This window comes from Pseudopipra pipra, chromosome 2 (assembly GCF_036250125.1).
Source record: "Pseudopipra pipra isolate bDixPip1 chromosome 2, bDixPip1.hap1, whole genome shotgun sequence".
NCBI lineage: Eukaryota > Metazoa > Chordata > Aves > Passeriformes > Pipridae > Pseudopipra > Pseudopipra pipra.
In genome coordinates this window covers 113,916,302-113,935,113 of record NC_087550.1, presented here as the reverse complement: position 1 = coordinate 113,935,113, position 18,812 = coordinate 113,916,302, and the positions used below count along the sequence as shown (strand labels likewise).

General features: G+C 41.0%; 1 protein-coding gene across 10 annotated transcripts in view; it reads right to left on the bottom strand.

Moving 5' to 3' along the window:
* Positions 1-1,718: 1,718 nt before the first annotated feature.
* HSF2BP (heat shock transcription factor 2 binding protein) overlaps positions 1,719-18,812 on the bottom strand; it is a 30,238-nt gene continuing 13,144 nt past the window's right edge. For 6 of the 10 annotated variants that reach the window (XM_064646966.1, XM_064646967.1, XM_064646972.1 and 3 more), the window contains 4 exons: positions 17,008-17,146; positions 15,261-15,378; positions 11,080-11,183; positions 1,719-2,449 (listed from right to left, as the gene is read on the bottom strand). In XM_064646966.1, coding sequence (XP_064503036.1) covers positions 2,241-2,449; positions 11,080-11,183; positions 15,261-15,378; positions 17,008-17,146 — 570 coding nt within the window. In that variant the 3' untranslated portion in view covers positions 1,719-2,240. The other 4 variants (XM_064646968.1, XM_064646969.1, XM_064646975.1 and 1 more) reach the window with 4 other exon arrangements.

The following is an 18,812-nucleotide window of genomic DNA, read 5'->3' as shown; positions in this document are numbered from 1 at the left end:
TAACCCTGACTTCTATCCACTCACCTTCAGCACAGTTTGACTCCAGTGACACTTTTTTTCTCCAACCCAAAAACTATTATGAATTTGCTTCCTTGTAATAACAAGTTGCCCTCCCCAAATGTTGTCTTTTTTCTTTTCCATAAACCCACGTAAAGAATAAAAACTATAACATTAATTGTGAACTTTTTCTTATTTATCAGTCTTGCATAAGGATACACTTGGTACAGAAAAAAGACTTTCTCAAGGTCAGTGGATCGTTTGACTCTGAAGAAAAAGTCCTGGCAAGCTACACCTGAAAATAAATTCACCTGGGAGACACTGAAAGACTCATCATCAGACCTCAGCAGCTTGCTGGGGAAAAACTGTGGTGTCTGAAATCACCTATTTCAGCACAGCTTTAAGTGCTGACCATGCACTGGGCACACAATTAAAATGAACAGTCGTGATGGTTCTGTTTCCTGATTTCACAAGGAAACAAGGTGCAATTGCACTGCCAGTCCCTCTCATAACACTGGATTTGTCAGTGGCCCATCACCCCAGCTTACTAACGTGGCCATCCACACTGACCCTTGTGTGGACTTGGTTTCAGGATGGGAAGGGCAGGGAAATTTTCAAGAAATATCTCAGGGCCACAGGACGCGAGGCTTCATCAGCTCTTCTGTTCACAGAATTACTTTTTTCTTTTTCTGTTATTTACTGGCTTCCAAAAGTTTGATGAAAGACCTTTGTGAGCAGATAGCAATTAAATGGAAAGTGGATGCCCTTCAGTGTTTCTTAAAATTGAACACTTTCATGAGTTGATATTCCAGGAAATTACCAATTATCATTTTGATCCCTTTAGGATTAAACTCTAGGAGGATTAACTAGGATAGCAAGATAAGAAAACAAATCCAAAGAAATCATGCTTTACAGAAGATTTAGAGCCTTCCAAAAACCTGCACTTGGTAAGTTCAATGCAGTGTTTAATCAGACACAGCAGAACCCCAAGCAACCCGCTCATGTGTGTGAGATCTCTATCTTAATCTTCATCTTACAGCCCCAAATCAGACTGCTACCATCTGTAGCATTTGAGCCAAGTAATTTTAAGCTGATTTGTTACATTTCTAACTCTGAACACTCATCATTCTGCAGTCTAATGGGAGATGCCCTATACCTTAACTTACACATTTTACATTGGTCTTCCTCCAAAGCTGTCTGTCAGTCACAATATTTAAATCCTAAGTGTTTTCTATGTATTTGAACTTCACATTGTATTTTGTTAATACATTTGTTCCCAGCTGAGGTGCAATAACTTTAGTGTGGAAAAAGGTGCTACCTCAGCACTGCACTTCTCATTTGCTGTTCCCTTGAACAGCCTCACCTAACTGGTCCTGTTTTTGTCATCACAGAAATGGATGCTATTTTTTTCTTAACAAATTGTGAATTCCACCAATGCCAAGTACACAAGTGTTTGCATCTACCCCTGAGGCAAGAAAGCTCTACTCAGAGGCTCTAACAAACACCACGGTTGAGAGAGGAAGTGATGCTGCTCACGACAGAGCAGCAGTTCATTTCAGTCTCTTCTCAAAACACAACTACCATGGGCAACAGCAACTTATTTCCTTTCTCAGGACTTTTCTAAAAACAACAGCTCAGTTTCTAGCATGCCTGGCAGCCACAGATCTGGGTAACTTGCAGGTAAGAGTGGATCTGAATACAAATTTTGAAACCAGAATCCATTACATGCTACAGAATTTCAGTTTTCTTTTATTAGAATAACAAAAGAGAGGTGAGAAATAACAACAATAAAATTGGAAGTGGGGTCCATTCTGACACAGAAGAGTTATGAAAGGCAGCAAAGTTTTCCTCCCAGTACAATAATTCTTCAGGATGGACTAAAAGGATTTTTATCACTGCCATAAACTATGTATTATCAGTGAATGAGAAGACTCTTTTACTCCCTCCAGACAGCAAATTGACAACATAACCTAGACCATTTTGGAAACCCATCATCAACAAAATCCTACTCAAAGAAATTAAATCTGTCCCATCTCTACCAGATCCCCTAAGATTATATTTGGGCAGCTAAAACCCAACATGTTTTCTCAAGTGTTATTTCAGTTGGGTTACCTAATTTCCAAAAAGGATTTTGTCAGAGGAACTATAGGCAGTGGTCTTTTTTTCAGTCAAGCCCATCTCCAACAACTCTTGCAGCACAAAAATATAGGAGAGACGTTAGCAGTTGGTGCCATAAAGCCCTTCTACGCTTCGTACTCAAATATTTTAAGATCTTCAAGTAGTTCTTTTGCAAGTGCTTGCAGATCTGCATTGCGGCTCTTTGACAGGGCAAGGATGCGCTGGAATGGCAGAGTATCCCTCATCTCGGGAGCTGTCCTGGCCAGGACTTCTGGCTCCAGGATCACCGACTGCAGGAGCCTCAGAGCATGAAGGCAAACTTCTGTGTCTGGGTCTAAAAGCAGGAAACAAAAACATCCAGGGTTTGTTACGAGTCCAAAAAAGCAGCATTAAAGGTCTGCAGTGCCATTCCTCGTGACCCACCAGGCGGACAGGGAATAACCCAAGGGTCATAATTCCCAGCTGGCATTTGGTGCTGGCTGGTTGGCTCTAAGAGCAACCTGAAAACAACATCTTGATCCTCTCTCAGCAGCCTCTGCTCAGCAGTGTTTGGGAGGGAGAGATAACCAGGAACCTTTCCCTTGTTTTTCAAATGCTGAAAATACTATAAAGCAGGGAATTTATCTACTTGGATTTATTCAATCAGTACCCAGGATGTACTGTTGGATGGAATCCAATTTAAGAGCAGAACAAGCTACATCCCATGATTATTCAAACTTAAAAACCAAACAGACCAAGGAATCAAATCTGCAGTAAATCATCAGGCTTTTCTTTCATTCCTTTTTCTGCGAGCCTTCAGATTTCTTCAAAGCTCAATAAAATATTAATCTTCATAAAACTTTTTAGTAACCATGTATCAACCTTCCAAGTATTTAATTCAGTCTACACAAAACTGAAATGGGTACTGGAGCTAAGCACTGCTGCTCAGGAATGCAAGCAAAGACCTTTGACTGACTTAAGCCAGGAAGACGTGCAATAACTCCACTGCTAAGAACACAGGATGCATTTTTAATTAACTGAAACATTAGGAGCATTATATTTTAATCATTCACAACAGTCCATTTGCATTACGGCTTTATCAAAAGCACGTGGGAGAAAGACTTCTCTATTCTGTATATTCCAAATGAAAATGCCTAATATATTTTTATGGCTGAAGTAGTTATTTGCCCCACGTGCCCTGCATTTTTAATGTGTTTTTCATTAGCATACCTAGTCTTCAGCACGCTTTAGAAAAAGCATTGTGCAGAAACACTGAGAAAATTAATTCAGATCCCTTTGTGCACAAAATCACCAGAGAGGCCAAAATCTCACTGAAGGAGCACAAATGCAGTGCAGTGATAAACCACTCTGCACTGAGGGTGAAGGAAGCATTTGTTGGGCTGAGGTGAGTTCTTTCCTTTCCTGGCTTATTTAATACCTAACACTGGTGACCTGAAAAAGGACTGAGGAGAATTATTCATTAAAGCACAAGGGTTGAAAGCACCCAGGGGGCAGAGAACAGAATGTGATGGACAGTGAAGAAGACTATGGCTTTAAGCATGACTGCTAAGATGGGGATTTTTAAGTAATTCTCAGTAGCACATGGCTGAAGTACAATAATAAAGATTGTGACATCTGATCTACACCCACAAGCCAGGCACTCTCTCTCTCTTCCTCCATTTTCCATCATAAATGGAAAAAATCAACCCCCTAAGAAAGGAGTTCTACTTTCTTTTGGAAAACCATCAATAAAACCCCAATGATAAGTGCTGCACACCCCACAGAAGTGGGCACACCCATGGTACAGCCACTCCTATTGCTGACACCCAGGCTGAAGGCTCCAAGGAGTCTCTTTCCACCATCATCTCCAGCATGATGTGACTTTCTGAGTGAAAAGCAGCCACAACCCAGGGAGAAATGCTGCAGCTCAGCCTCAGAGACAGCAACACTTTATGTCCAATTTTCTGGGCAGCAACACTTCAGTGAATCCTTTTAAAAAAACACTTGAGTGCAAGTTTTGGCTTTCAGACTTATTCTGAACTAATCAAAATATGACTAAAAGCCTCAAATTCATTCTCTCATTCCTTCCATTTTTGTCTCCATACCTGTCACAGTTTTTTCAGTTTTTAATGCCTATTTTTTTGCCACATATAATGTTTAAACTCTGCACACATCACCTACCCCCTTTTTCTGTACTTAGAATTCTATGTTTATTCACCAGAAATAGCAGCCACAAACTAAAGCCCCAGAAGAAAGAAGTTTTGGGGAGTGAAATTTACGTAGTTCATTACAATCTTACTCCTTGTGACATTATTCCTCCACAAAATAAAGCCATTAATACTTGTAATGGCTTGCAGTACTGCTGGGAAGCTTCATATATGTAAGATGAAAAGAGGTTTTTTATTAATACTGTTACAGGCATCAATGTTACTTTATCTGCAACTGTTTGAGGGCTGTAGAAAGTAAAGAATTGATCAGGGAAGAAGCGTTAGCAGGGGAGCCAACAAAAGTGAGGAATTGTAGGAGATCAGGAAATGATTTCCAGCTTGACAAGCAAGGACATTTTCCAGTAAGAGCAAAGAGGTTCTAGGAAGAACCTCCAGCAGCAGCCAGGGAAGCTCAATGGCTTGAGTCACTCAAATGAAGAACAGATCAGGCACGTGGGCACACAGCAAAGGAAGGAAATGATCGTGCACCAGAGGATGACTTAATACACATTTAACCTCAGATTGCCATTGTTTTGAATGTATTCTGAGATGTTCCCAGTTAAATAAATACATATGCCTTAAAATACACTCCCTTAGGATTACATGTGGTTTTGAGAATACTACTTATTACGGATAATCATGTTTCCTAAGAGGATTTAAAAAAAAAAAAAAAAAAAAAGGCAAACCATAGAATCCTTTCGCTTGTCTCCAATATCATTAGGGACTTTTTCTAAAAGCCCTGTCTACAGAGCACTCAGGAAAATGTAAGGAATCTTCATTATTCAGCATTATATTTATCTCAATAGCTTCCAGATTTAGTCATTTCTACACTAGCTGAGTAACATTTTGTTTGTACAAGATCAAAAAAAAAAAAAAATCCTTTTAGCTGTAATCACATCACTGCATCACATCCTCCCAACAACCAGCACACGCATCTCCAGTTAAAATTTCAAAACTATAGCCGTTATTTCTGGGGAAGAGGGGGAGAAATCAAGCTGCTTGCCTCAGCCAGGGATCACAAGCGTAGCACAAACCTGCCACCACCACAAGATGCTGATGTAATTTTACCAAGGTGTTGAAACTGCTGGAGTTTGCTGACGTCCTGCCAGCTGCCAGCTCTACCCTTTGATGTCACTGGCTGTCACTCACTGACAAAAGTACCCGATGGCGTGGACAGATTTTAGTCACATCTGTCATTAGCACCAAGCTCTCAGATGAACCGTTCCCCGCAGCAGGGTTTAGGTAATGGCATTACATCAGTGCTGAACAGCTTAACCACAGTTGCCTCTGAGCTGTGTGAACTCAATTTACACGTGGCCACACCACTCCCTGGCCACCTGAATGCAAGGTTTATTGCTGTTTACAGCTATATCTGTGCAAAAGAGCAGAGGAGTTCACAAGGCCAAGTGCAAGGTTCTGCACACGGGTCAGGGCAATTCCAGGCACAAATACAGGCAGGGGGATGAATGGATTGAGAGCAGCCCTGAGGAAAAGGACTTGGGAGTGCTGGTGGATGAGAGACTGGAAATGCCCCAGGCATGTGCACCGGCAGCCCAGAAACCAATGGTGTCCTGGGCTGCATCCAAAGCAGTGTGGGCAGCAGGTGAAGGGGGGATTCTGCCCCTCTGCTCTGTCCTCTGTCCTCGTGAGACCCCATCTGCAGCGCTGCATCCAGCTCTGGGATCCCCAAAATAAAGAGGAGGTGGACCTGTTGAAGTGAGACCAGAGTAGGGACATAAAGATGATCAGAAGGCTGGAGCACCTCTGCTGTGAAGACAGGCTGAGCTGGAGCTGTTGAACCTGGAGAAGAGAAGGCTCTGTGGAGACCTTAGAGCCCCTTCCAGCACCTAAAGGGACTACAAGAGAGCTGGACAAGGACCTTGTACAAGGGCATGTAGTGATAGGACAAGGGGCAATAGCTTTAAACTGGAAGAGGGTAGGGTTAGATTTAATATTAGGAAGAAATTCTTTGTGTGTGTTGTAAGGCACTGGCACAATTTGCCCAGAGAAGCTGTGACTGCCCCATCCCTGGAAGTGCTCAAAGCCAGGTTGGATGGGGCTCTGAGCAACCTGGTCTAGGTGGAAGGTGTCTCTGCCCACAGGAGGGGGGTTGGAACTGGATGTTAAGGTCCCCTTCCAATTCAAACCATTCTGTGATTTTACAATTTCAAAAGCTTCCCACCACTGCTGTAGGTGTCATTCAACTCATTTACTGTCTGATTCCAGCAGGAAGGGGGGGATCTGCCATTCAGCCTTTCTTTTTTATGAGCCTGTCACACTTATCTGTGTTCACAGAATATATCTAACACAGACAGCCAGGGCCACAGCTTCCCCCAGGTGAGTTCCCTTTGCTTTGCCAATGCTGAAGCAGCATCTGCAGCAGCAGAGAGTTTCCCAGGCATTTTTGTACTGCTGATAGGTCTGAAGAGATAAGAAATGTTGCAGTAAAGATGCTCTGTGGGGAAGGAGCAGGGAGAAAAATAACAGGTTGAAACGTGGCAGAAAAATAACAGACTGAGCTTTGCTGCTGTGATTCCTACAGACACAAATGCCCTTTCTCTCTGCAAAATATTTGCCCCAGCTCCTGTGTGACAGCTGGGTTTCCTTCAGTCTCCTCCCTGGCCAGGTGCCTGCTCTCACGTGGAGCTCAGCTAACAAGAATTCCCCACTCTCCTGTAAGGACAGCCACGCTGCACCCAGCTGGAGTTCCATCCAGGCAAGTAGCTGAGTATGGAAAAGGACAAGCATTCAGCAAGACTCCCCCTGGCCTCTCCTCCAGCCTCTCAGCTCACTGTGGCTCGGGGCCTTCCTGCGTCAGAGCTGACATCTTCACATTTACAAAAAGGGATGTGATTTAAAGGGCAAGAAGGCAATCCCCTTCTTAAGATTCATTGCATAGTCCAAAGGGTATGAGAGTGTTGAGCACTTGAAAGACTGGAAACCTGAGGTTTTGATTTATGAAGGAAAATTTGTTTTAATACAGACATCAGTTTATAAATATGAGGGTTCTGTTTGTCCAGATGTCTTTTAAATAACATGCTGCCATGAAAATAACCCGAATTTTCAAAAAGTCTCACAGCCATAATGAATTCAGGCAGAAGAGCAAGGCATTAGAAGCCTTCAGGGTTAGTCATGAAAAGCAAATATTGAAGGGTGCAGGCAGCAAAATGAGAATGTGCTTCATACAAGCATTTATAATAGAGACCATCATTTGCAAGGAATTTGGATAAACGAGGTTAGATTTCCATGTGGAAATGTGGTGGAGGAAACTCAAGGGCAAGATCTAAAATTAGTCATACTTCTCTTTTTGTCTTCTGTTTAATGAAGTACCTGGAGCAATTTCCCAGCTACAGACCAGAAATGTCACCAACATAGTGACTCTGAATTCCACACTTTCTCATGCATCCGAAGATTTTTTAAACTGCATTCAAAGAAATGGAAAGTGGGAAAAAAAAACAAAATAAAGATGCACAACAATTAAAAAAATACAACTAACAAAAAAACGCACCCAAATGAACAAAGCAGAGAAGAGCCTAGACTCCTTTTCTCCAGCACTCATTTGTTGGCAGATGTTCTGCATGATCAAAAATGAAAAATCTGGTCTTTATTATTAATACGTGAGCTGACTGTGTCTTCTTATTCTTCAAAAGATCCTTGGCAAAGTCCCAGTCTACCTCTTTGGGAATTACAGGACGGAAGTCTTATTGCATCTATAGATGGAAAGCACCAGAAAAAAACCCTGACAAATCCCAGGTGGATTTCTACCCAAAATGATAAAGCTTCTTTTTCTGTTGCTGAGGATGGGGCTTCTTTAAATCTGAAAGTTATGTGAAACCCTCAGTCAAGACATCAACACAGGGACAGCAGCTGATGGAGGAAACTAAAGCTGCCTGTTTTCTCCAAGATGGGAGCAGCTGCTCTGCAAACAAATGGTGCTCCATGAAAAGAGAACTCTGTTGATGCCACAAGCTGCTCCATGGACAGAAATCTGAGTCATCATTCATGTGTTTTATGCTGGCACCAGGCTGGGAAGATGTAAGGAGGCATAGATGATACCTACACAGAGGATATTCTTCAGTGATCAGTGTTGCTTATTAAAGGGTGCCCATCTTTTAGATGGTTTTTAAAAGGCAGAAAAAAACAGAAGAAAAAGATAGCCAACTTCATAAAGTGCTAAAACTACAGAGATCTGCATTACCTTCAAAAAGTGTGTAAAACATTTGGTTTTCTCCTGTGATCAGTACAGCCTCCAGCGGAAAGAGCTATTAAGAGTTCTTGTTAGTGGACATGAAGCCAGCTCATCCACATTTTCCAAAGACAGTAGGACAGTTTGCTGTTCACATTCTTACTCCACTAGAAGCCTTTATTAGATTTTTTCTTCCTTTCTCTTCAATCCATGTATTCAACGTCAAGGCATGGTTCTGTCTCTTCAAAAAGCCTGCGAGACAACTTGAATCAAATCCCTCTTTGCTTCAGACACAACAAGGGGAAATAAAGAATATCGAGTCAATTATTTGCTCTCTTTGCTCAGTGGGAAGGACATTCTTCTTGGGGGACAAGGATGGGCAGTCTGAGAATTCCAAGAAGGAATTTGAGGGATTTATCAGCTGCGTACAAGGCAATGGGAGAAAAATGGGTCTGATGTATCTGCTGAGGTCACAGACACTTGTAGACTGATGATGGAAAAGCAAACAGGATGATTCTCTGGAAATGAAAAAAAAATAAAGCAAAGGATGATTTCTGGGGCCTCTCTTAGTGGGAATGCTGATAAAAGCGTACAAAACTGTGGAAAGCTGAGTCATCTCATAAGCCTTAATCAAAACACTCTTTGAAGAAGCTTCCTGCAGGCAGGCAGCATGTACAGGATACTCTGCCAGCACAGTGTAGAGCTCTGCTCCTGCGTGGAAAAAACAAGATCTTATGCTCTAGCAGCTCCAGGTGTTTATAAGCTGAATCATGGCCAGCAGAGGCTGAAGATGCTGGTCAGGGAAACAAGACTGGGAGGAAGCTACTGAATTTTGCAAGTTGAAACATTCAGAAACAGATTAATCCTAGAGAAAGCTACGGAGATCCCATACAAAATGATGGGAACAAGGCTGGGTCTTGGATCTGACCTCTTACCTGATATACTAACTAATCACCTCTCTCTCCCTTGACAGTAAACAGACTTCCTCCAAAGTCAGGAATCTGAACCAGCAGAAGTGGTTTATCTGAGAATCTCCCTCCTTTGTTGTAACTCGAGAACTTCATTATCAGAAAGTGAAGGAATTAGCCATGCCTGTCTTTCCTTTCTACAACCCAGCCATACCCAATTAACACTTCCAAATTGCAGAGAAGCCTTTCCATTTCTTATTTGCATTAGGAGCTGCAAATTAATTACAACTGTGCCCCAATTTTCATCCTCTTGTGTGACCTAAGAGCCCTTTTCAGACAACTGACTGCATCAAATGATTATCTCGTTTCATCACAACATTTAGAAGGGCATCTTTAGGAACTCAGACAGGATTCTGGAGGGAGTTTTGGATTGGTATTTTTTGACAGAACAGCTTATGAATATATTAGCCAACATGAAGTAAAAGGAAAACCTGGACTAACTTATGTTAAATTTCTAAGCACAGCTGAACAAAGGACGACATATTTGATGTTCTCCGAGGATATAATTTTCCTCAAAATATATTTAAAAATTCTATAGAGTTGGTGTTTTCCCTTACAAGGATTACTTAATTTCCTGAGACCTCAGAAGAGAGAGCCTGTGGCATTCCACAGCAGGAAATTATTTGATGAAAAGCATGAGTAGCTACATTTTCTGTAAAATAGTTATGGGAACTGTGAGCAATACAAGTAGCTTCCACTTTAGAAACCCAAACCAAAGCTTCAGTATCAAAATAATTTCTTCAAAAAGCAGAAGCAACCCCTCTCACTCCAGCTGCTGTTAGTATTTTACCAGTTGGATTTTAGCAGGGTTTTGCATTGCAGCACAGAGAGATAATTAACCTCTCCAGCCCTACGAACTGCACACCAAAATCTTCCCACAAAAACCTGAAAAAGTCAAGACAGAGCAACTCCAGCAGCTGTTCCTAGGCAGGAGAGTGTCACAGCTCTGTCCTCACTGCTGTCCTTGCTGTCCATCATGAGCTGTGCACACACTGGCAACGTCAGTCTCTGCTGGCTCCTGCTCAGGGATTTCCAGCCTCCCAAAGAGCAGAGCCTGGATGTCACTCACGTACCTGACAGAGGCAACACGAGTCCTTGATGTCCTTCAAGTCCTGCACTGGCCAAACACAGCTGGGAATAGCACTCAAGCCCTGCAAACCCAAATCCTATGAGAGCACAGGGCCTCTCCTCAGCTCCAAAAGGGTCACTTTTGCAATGGGTCAGTGTAATTACAGAGTTGGTTTCTTTCCCCAAAACGTGTACATTTTTCTTTGTTAAATGCTAGTGGACTGATACGTTGTTTCCCCTCAGGGTTCATTTTAAAGTTGGTATGTGAAGACACAGGTGGCTTTTTTTTTTAATCCACTTAATCAAATTTCTCCATTCCCTATTTTTTAATTCTTCCACCCACAAATTTTATATTAATGGAATGTTACATACAATGCCAAAAGTTCTGTGGGAAGTGCACACCTCCCTCCAGCTATTTGCCCTTTTTGTTTACTTTTAATCTGTCACAAGCTAAGCAGGTTACAGACATAAATTTCTGGTTTGTTATTTGCAACACCTATTACAACTCTACGAAACCCAGAAAGTCACAGTTCAAAAGGTTTTTAGAGCAACTTACCATTCAACAGCCACCAAAGCAAGGGAATAAAACCTGGACTTTCACTGATGTACTTCAAGCCTTTCAAGTTGATGCTCACATTGTAAAGTGACATTAGCATTAGCCTAGAATTGAAAGAAAAAAGATGTGAGGGCCTTTGATTTCTTTGCATGTTTTAGCATTTTTTGCCACTTGTGTCAGGCACGTACTGATGCAGAAGCCCGTGCTAATAATTTATATTTTGGTAAAGGAGAACAGTTTCAAATCATATATAAGCAATGTTGTGCTTGTTTCTACTGTTTCTACTGCTAAATCATGTATTCCAAACACATGGAAAAATATGTTTTTCACACAGCCCCTGCAGCTCTTGGCTTCCAGAACACAAGCCCTGACAAAGGAGCACAGTCATAACTCCCTACAAGCAGGCAGACTGGAAATGCTCAATAAACCAGTATCTTATAATGGCAATGTTAACATTTCTTGAGAAGGTCTTTCACCCTTAATCTGTCTGACATTTGCAGTTAGAAATAAAGTGACGCAAAAAGGTACTGCTGTGTTTGTATTTTTGTGTCACTTGTTTGCTTTGTGCAGACAAAAGGGACTGGTGGTGGTTTTCCAGGGAAGAGCTGAGGTTTTGGAGTGTTGGGAGATGACATAACCCACCTCACAAGCCAGTGCAGTAGCATATTAATATCTAATAGCATATCTAATCAAACACACTCTCCTGGGCACAACATAGAAGCATTTCCAGGCCCTATATACCACCTTCATCTCTAGTACCTGCACATTTTAGTGAGTATTTTTGGCAATAATTATTGCAAAAGTGCTTATTGAAGCAAACCCAACACACATAATTATGGGATAAACAATACTTTCTGGTTTGGGGGTTTTTTTTAACATGGAGGGTGCCTTAATCATGCACTTCATAATCTTCCTATTTAGGCAAGCCAAATTTAATTAACATCTTGTACTACTGTATCTGTCAATCCTTTCTTTAAAATCTATAAAAGCACAGCTAAAGCCCCTTCTTGTCTGTCTAATACATGGGATTAGTACATAAAACGTGCTAATATCTACCAAAGTACATATTTCTTCTGGCTACTTTCAACAGCTACATAAGCAAAGTTAAATGTTCTTAACTATTTAATTATAGCAATGAATAATTACGTATATGTTTACTGACTAACATTTACAAATGTTGACCAAACCCTACACCAATGAGAAGAAAACCTGAAGTCTTTCACATCACTGCTATTTCAGAAAGGCAAGGACACCCATGAGATTCCAGTCCCAGCACTCATGTGGATGCCTTGGATATATTTATTCCATACGACTACAATGGATATCCTAGCAGTTTTGGAATAAATCATAGGTTCTCCATGTATTTTTTTTATTTATATATTTGTACAAGTAAAACACAGGATTGCTAGAACTACATAAGAGAATTCCTCTTTATCAGCTTGCTCTGATACTACTGTGTGTAGAATTAGAGTCACAGTTTCCCCTGATTTGTCACACAGCAATGAAAAACATTTTTTTAAAATAAAAGCTAGAAAACAATTGTAAAACCTCAAAACTAAGCAAAGGCAAACCATAGCCTTTAAAATAATAAGTCAAATATTCTTTTTAACTGATTAAATTACAAGTTGATGTCCTCCCATGTAACACCATGGTGTTTTTGAGAAAAATACATTGCATTTCCAAAATAATGAACAGACATTTTCAGCTGTGAGGTGTAGTTTTAAAAATGTGTCTGTCTGTGTGTATATGTATATAAGTGTATGTGTAAACATTATTTATGATAATTCCAGAGTCCATCTTCACATAACTTAGAAATTGCACTACAATTTATGGTAATTATCACATCCTTATCTCACAACTGTCCTTCATTTTGTCCTGCCTTATATTCCTTATGGTAGAGAGAAAAGGGAGTTCTACTGACATATCTGCTTACGAAAATGCAGATTAAGGTTAATAAGCAGCTAAAGAAACTTAGAGGCAGAGAGTAATTTAAAAACAAATCAACCAACTCCCCAAACCCTTCTTTGCTGGGCTGGGAGACTATAAAATTCCCCAAAAGGACAAGAAAAAAAATCCAGTGTTAGTAACAGGTTTTTAGAACTGAACAGTGACAAGACACGCAGGGAGCTCACGGAAAAAAAGGAACCTGATCATGGACATGAAAGGCAAACACAGAGGAAACATTTTGCACCAAAAGATTTGAGCAAATTAGACTCCCTTGTTCAATGACAAGGCCATGAAGAAACATCCTTTCTGGCATTTGCTCTAATGTCAGAATACAGCAATTTTTTTATCACATGACAAGTTCAGAGCAAGAAAAGAAAATGTTGGTTCTGTGGAATATCAGAAAACATTATCACTGCACTGAATTCAAGCTACTGTAACATATGCTTAAAATTTCTCACTTATCAACTAACTTGTGCAACCTCTTTTCCAAGCTTCCCTCCATTTGTTAGCCCAAGAATCTGGCCTGTGTTGAATCCCTGGTCCCTGCTGAATCCCTCACAGGATTGTTTATGTTATGTATATTTTACCAGTAGTGCTGTATGGCAGCCAAGTTTATATCACCATGTGTAATTCTTCTGCAAGGCAGGCAGATTTTGAAATATAATTAAAACCAACCCAAAACATAAATTCAAAAGAAAGGACCTCAAAATCCAATTACATCATCCAATTACATTAATACAAACTGAAATGATAAAGAATAGTTTAACTGGATCCATATGCACATATTCAGTTGAAATTGAGTGTGTGTTTGTGAGTGTGTGTAGGAATACTTTCCTCTCCCTTCTCTCAAAGTCCTTTTTTTTTTAATTTACAGGTTCTGAAACAGTATAGGTTCTCTTTTCATGGTTGGTTTACTGTTTGCTTTCTTCTGTTTCATTTTACACAAATTACCTTTTCTTTCTTAAGTGGAGGTTCTCATACAAATATTTCCATTGAGGCTTAAAAAAACCCAACACCTACTCTTGACCTTCAAGCCCAACACTTGGGAAACACAGCAATTAACTGATCAAGCCACTACCTACAGCACAGGCTGTTCAGCTTTCCCCTCAATACCCAAAAGGGAAAGACAAACACCTCCAGAGGGCAACTTGGAGGTTGACCCCCCCTCACATGAGCAATCACCTGACAGCACCATCTCCTTCCACTGACTGTGGGAAGAAGCCCAGGCAGTCAGCAGATGTTTGACATCTCCCTTTCTGATAGCTGGGGTTAGGCCAGATAAAACCTCTCCAGAGTGAAGACTGAGCCTGATTCCGTGCCTATCCCATACAACCTGCCTAAATGTGTGCAAGGACGTGGTCAGGTTACTGTGGCTGCTGTTTGTCAGCAGAGCTGTGACAGCTGGCTGGGGTATGAATTGTTTGTGTGTGTGTGTGCCTCATTTATGAAAAAACATCACAGTGGCTTAAACCACCTTCCTGACCAAATGAACCAGGTGTACAGGACCAGTGCCCACAGTTTAGCAGATGAGCCACTCATTAAGCCAAGGTAATTTGCTCAGTCAAGGCCATATACCCTCAGCTTGTAACACGTCTGTGGAAAAGGCAAAGAAAGTAATTTATTTAATCTCTTCACCAGCTGAAAACTACTTTCCAGGATCCGAACTGTGTAACACAGCCTTGCCTTTATGCTGTATCATGAGGCCCCTTTAAAGGAATTATCTAACTTTTAACAAACTTTAGCTTGTAACCCTTACAAACTAAAAGGTGTGGTGAGTCTGGCTACTAAGTAGCCTAAAATAATTTAATTTTTGCTCTTAGCAGATTCATAACTCACTTTCTTCACAAAGCAGATGTGGCATTTTACAGTCTTCATACTGGAAGGGAACAAATCTGAGTCCCACATTTCCCACATATTCTGTTTTCAAATTCACATCTTCTTTATCTGACACTCAACTCACGACCCCCCTCCCAAGGTAGAAGGGGCATCCCCGCTCATCTTTACAATATTACGGTGTTTAAGAAACTTCCAAAGAGACAAAAAAACTGGATAAAGCCTTGTAGCCAACCCTAGTATAGCTGCAAGGAATGCTACCAGGAGAAGAGCTTCCAAAAATTATGTTTCCTCTCCAGGAAAGGAATGATGGGAAAGTGGGAAAACTACTGTAATCACTGTGACCTACACTGCAAGATAATGCATTTCACTTGAAAGGGAAAAACAAGAAGTCATCATACACTTTAAATTTGTTACAGAGTCCTGGCTTCATGTCTCCCAGGAGGTGCATCATCGTGTCCAGTAATTCCTGACTTGAGCTAACCAAGAACTCACGGCCACACGCCAGCGCGGCCACATCTGTGAGAGAGCACAAAACAGCACCATAAAAACCACGTTTCAAACAAAGGTTTATGATAATTATCAGGACTGCTAAAAAGATATGCTGCTGTGAGGAATGAACTATGGCATTTATATAAACTTCAAACTACATTCACATGTATAGCAAATACTGAAGCAGCAAGTTACACCGGTAGAGCTCCTTCCTAATTCTACTTTGGTAATTAAAACATTTATTCAGAATGGCCGGTGTCCTAATAGCAACACAGGGAATTATGAAACAAAAGGCTCTATTCACCTGCAAATAACGTGGAACTGAAGCAAAGCTGACCATTACAGGTTCCACTTCAAAGAAACGAGATTGCAGATTGTTTTACAATTGCTCGATTCAATATCCTCGGCACATTACACAACCAAAGCTCTTTTCCCACCTCTCTGCAATTGTGGCATTATTCTAGCACAAACCAGAAAACAAAATTATTTCCAACTACTGCTCCAAAGCAGACTTGCCATTGGTATTTTTCCCTTACACCTGCCCCATACTTTAGGGCATCCTTATGTGCAAGAGGTGTCTTCCAGCAGCCCGAGCTCCTTCGTGCCGTGCAATTGGCCAAACCTCCTCCAAAACCATGAAGCAGAAGTGTAAGTAACTAGTGACAGAACCTGGTAACCAGGTACCTGGTACAGCAGATTAAACAGGTTCCTGTTCCTGATTCCTCCTCAGATAGAACCCCAATTTCCCCTCCCCACCTCTCCCACTCAGCCTTTAAACACCTTCTTTTTTCAGACTTTACTTTTGCTATCCATTTCCCCCCCCCCCCCAATGAAGCAGTTTGAGAGAATTGGATTCCTCCTTGGTACAGTGGCATAATGCATCACATATTGATTTTATCACAATCTTTAATGGCCCTGCAACAGCTACAAATCACACATTCAGAAAAGTTATTCATGCAAGATTCACTTATTTGTATAAATAACCACAGCTTCATCTATCTTGCATCATGCCATCAGTGGCATTTCAATGGTTACACAGTTCCACAAAAATGCAGATGATGCATCAACCCTATTTCTCACAGCCTTCCAAGCCAAGGGGCGTCATACTATGACAGATTTGTGGCTTTCTACTTATTTTCTGGCCCTAAAAACAAATACTTCGCACAAAAGTCAGGTTTATTACCTTTTACTTTTCTCAGGACAGCAAAGGTACGGTCCATCTGACAGCAACAAAATATTTAAGCAGTTTCAAAATACTTAGTCCATACCTTAAGCTGGGGCTGATCTACTCACATCATCTGCAATCCCTACATCTTGAGGGTGTTGGCATTACTGGCAATTCAGAAAGCAAATTGCTTGACATTTACAAACAAAGGTGAGCATGCAAGACCAGCAGAATGGTCCTTGTTTCACTCCTGATTAAACAGATGTATTAGGTAATTTCAGAACTCAATGGCTCTTACCCACCTAATCCTTAACAACGTCACAGACAGCACAGAGCCTCACAGAAGTGGCAGTAACAAAACCTGCTAGAACTCTAAAAGAACACTGACTAAATACTTAACTTTGAAAAGCTCTATTTACAGCAGCTTCTTTGAGGCAATATAGATTCCCAGTACATGTGGATTGCTGTTCTGAGGGATAACATGAACTTACTTGTCACAATCCCTGCCAAGGCTAATACAAACTGGTTTTCATCAGAATCCAAATCCTGCTGTTTCATGTCTTCACTTAATGACTTCACAAAGCTCTCCATGGTCTGGGCAGTGATTGTGAAAAACTTTCCTGCTTTACTCTGCAAGCACGGAGGAGAAACAAGGTTACACACACTACAGCACCTGTGATTATTAGATGCTACAGTAAAATCAGACCATCTTCCAAATTATTAACACATCCAGTTACTCAAAAAAACAACGAAAAATACCAGGTATTCACTAAATGATGTTTGATCCCCTAAATTCGAAACAATTACATCAGAAGAAAATAGGAAACGCAATGCTACATTTACTTATAAAACTAAAGCACTGCATATTTACCTCCTAAACTCACAATAATATATATCAACCAGCAGAATTAAAGCTTATTTTCAAAAGTGAGAATATATCTCTTGGCCTTGCAGTAGCTGCACCAGGTGTTTCACATTTACATGAGCTATTACAGCAGCTTTTGTCAAAACCAGCTGAAGATGGAGACTTAACATGAAATTCCTAAGAAAACCAACAAAGTACCCAGAAAAAAAGATAAGAAGTGAAAGGCAGAAGTGCTTTAAAAAGGGAAATGGAGGTCTCTCTTGGGTCACAGGTTGAATTCAAGCCACCAATGTCACGTGAGAAAGATAATCATCACAAACAGGAGCACACAAACAGGAGTACAGCCTGTAGTTATGTTACAGTCTTTTCCTCTCAGCTGGAATACTGCTCCATTTCCATGTCTCAGTTGAGGAAGCAGCCACTTGGTACAAAGCTCATGGCAGGTCAAAGAGCTTGGCCAGAGGTGCAGCCAGAGTCCAGAAAGAAGGATGAAGAGACCTGTTTCTGTTTATTGGTAATTCTGACCAGTAAAATATTGTTGGAACACTACTTCACACAGAGTATGAAGGTCTTCATAACCAAAACAGTGTAGCAGAGAGCCTATAATGCTGGGTTTCCCAGTGTCTTTATTAATTTTTCCATTTGTTTCATGAAACAGCTGAAACTCTTAGTCATTCCCAGCAGTGATCCAATGGAACAGTTCAGGAAATGCCTGAATGTTTATTCCTTTTTCTAAAGCCAGTGAAAATTTTAATAGCTTTTCAAAATTACTGCTTTCACAATACATGCAAAGCTACTGATAACATGTATTTATTCCTCCACTGCTGCACATTCACCACATCAAAGACGTTCAGTTGCTGTGGGGTGACTCCAGGAGAAACAGGGCACAAAAAGCAGGCTCAGCCAACACTCAGTATCTTCTGAAGTGATGCTGTGGTCCCAGAATAACAGCAATGAAGGGATCATGGGCAAAGAGGATGGAAACAACTGCATTTCTGCATGTGCTGGATGTAGTTTTTATATTTATATGGACACCACACCTCAAAGATGGTAATTTTAACACAAGCAGTGACCACAGTTCAATAAGCAGAAGGTGCGAGAGGAAATGAAGAGAGTCTACTATGAAAATACATATTCACACGGGAACATAAGAGAGTAGTAAGCACACTGAGTAGTTGTTATTTTGCACAGAAAACAAGGAAAACCTTCTCTGCTGATCTCCTGAGGTGCCACTGGTGTCGTCTCCGCTGAACCTCTTGTCCAAACAGCCATTACTTCACTAGTGCTGAGGTCCGAGGAGCTGCAGCACAGACCCATCAGGTTTATAAATAGCAAACATTGCATACTCTGCACAGTGTCTTATTAGCTTGACAGTATTTTCATGAGACTGAAGAATGTCTCACCCACAGACATTGAGATAAGGGTGGTTCT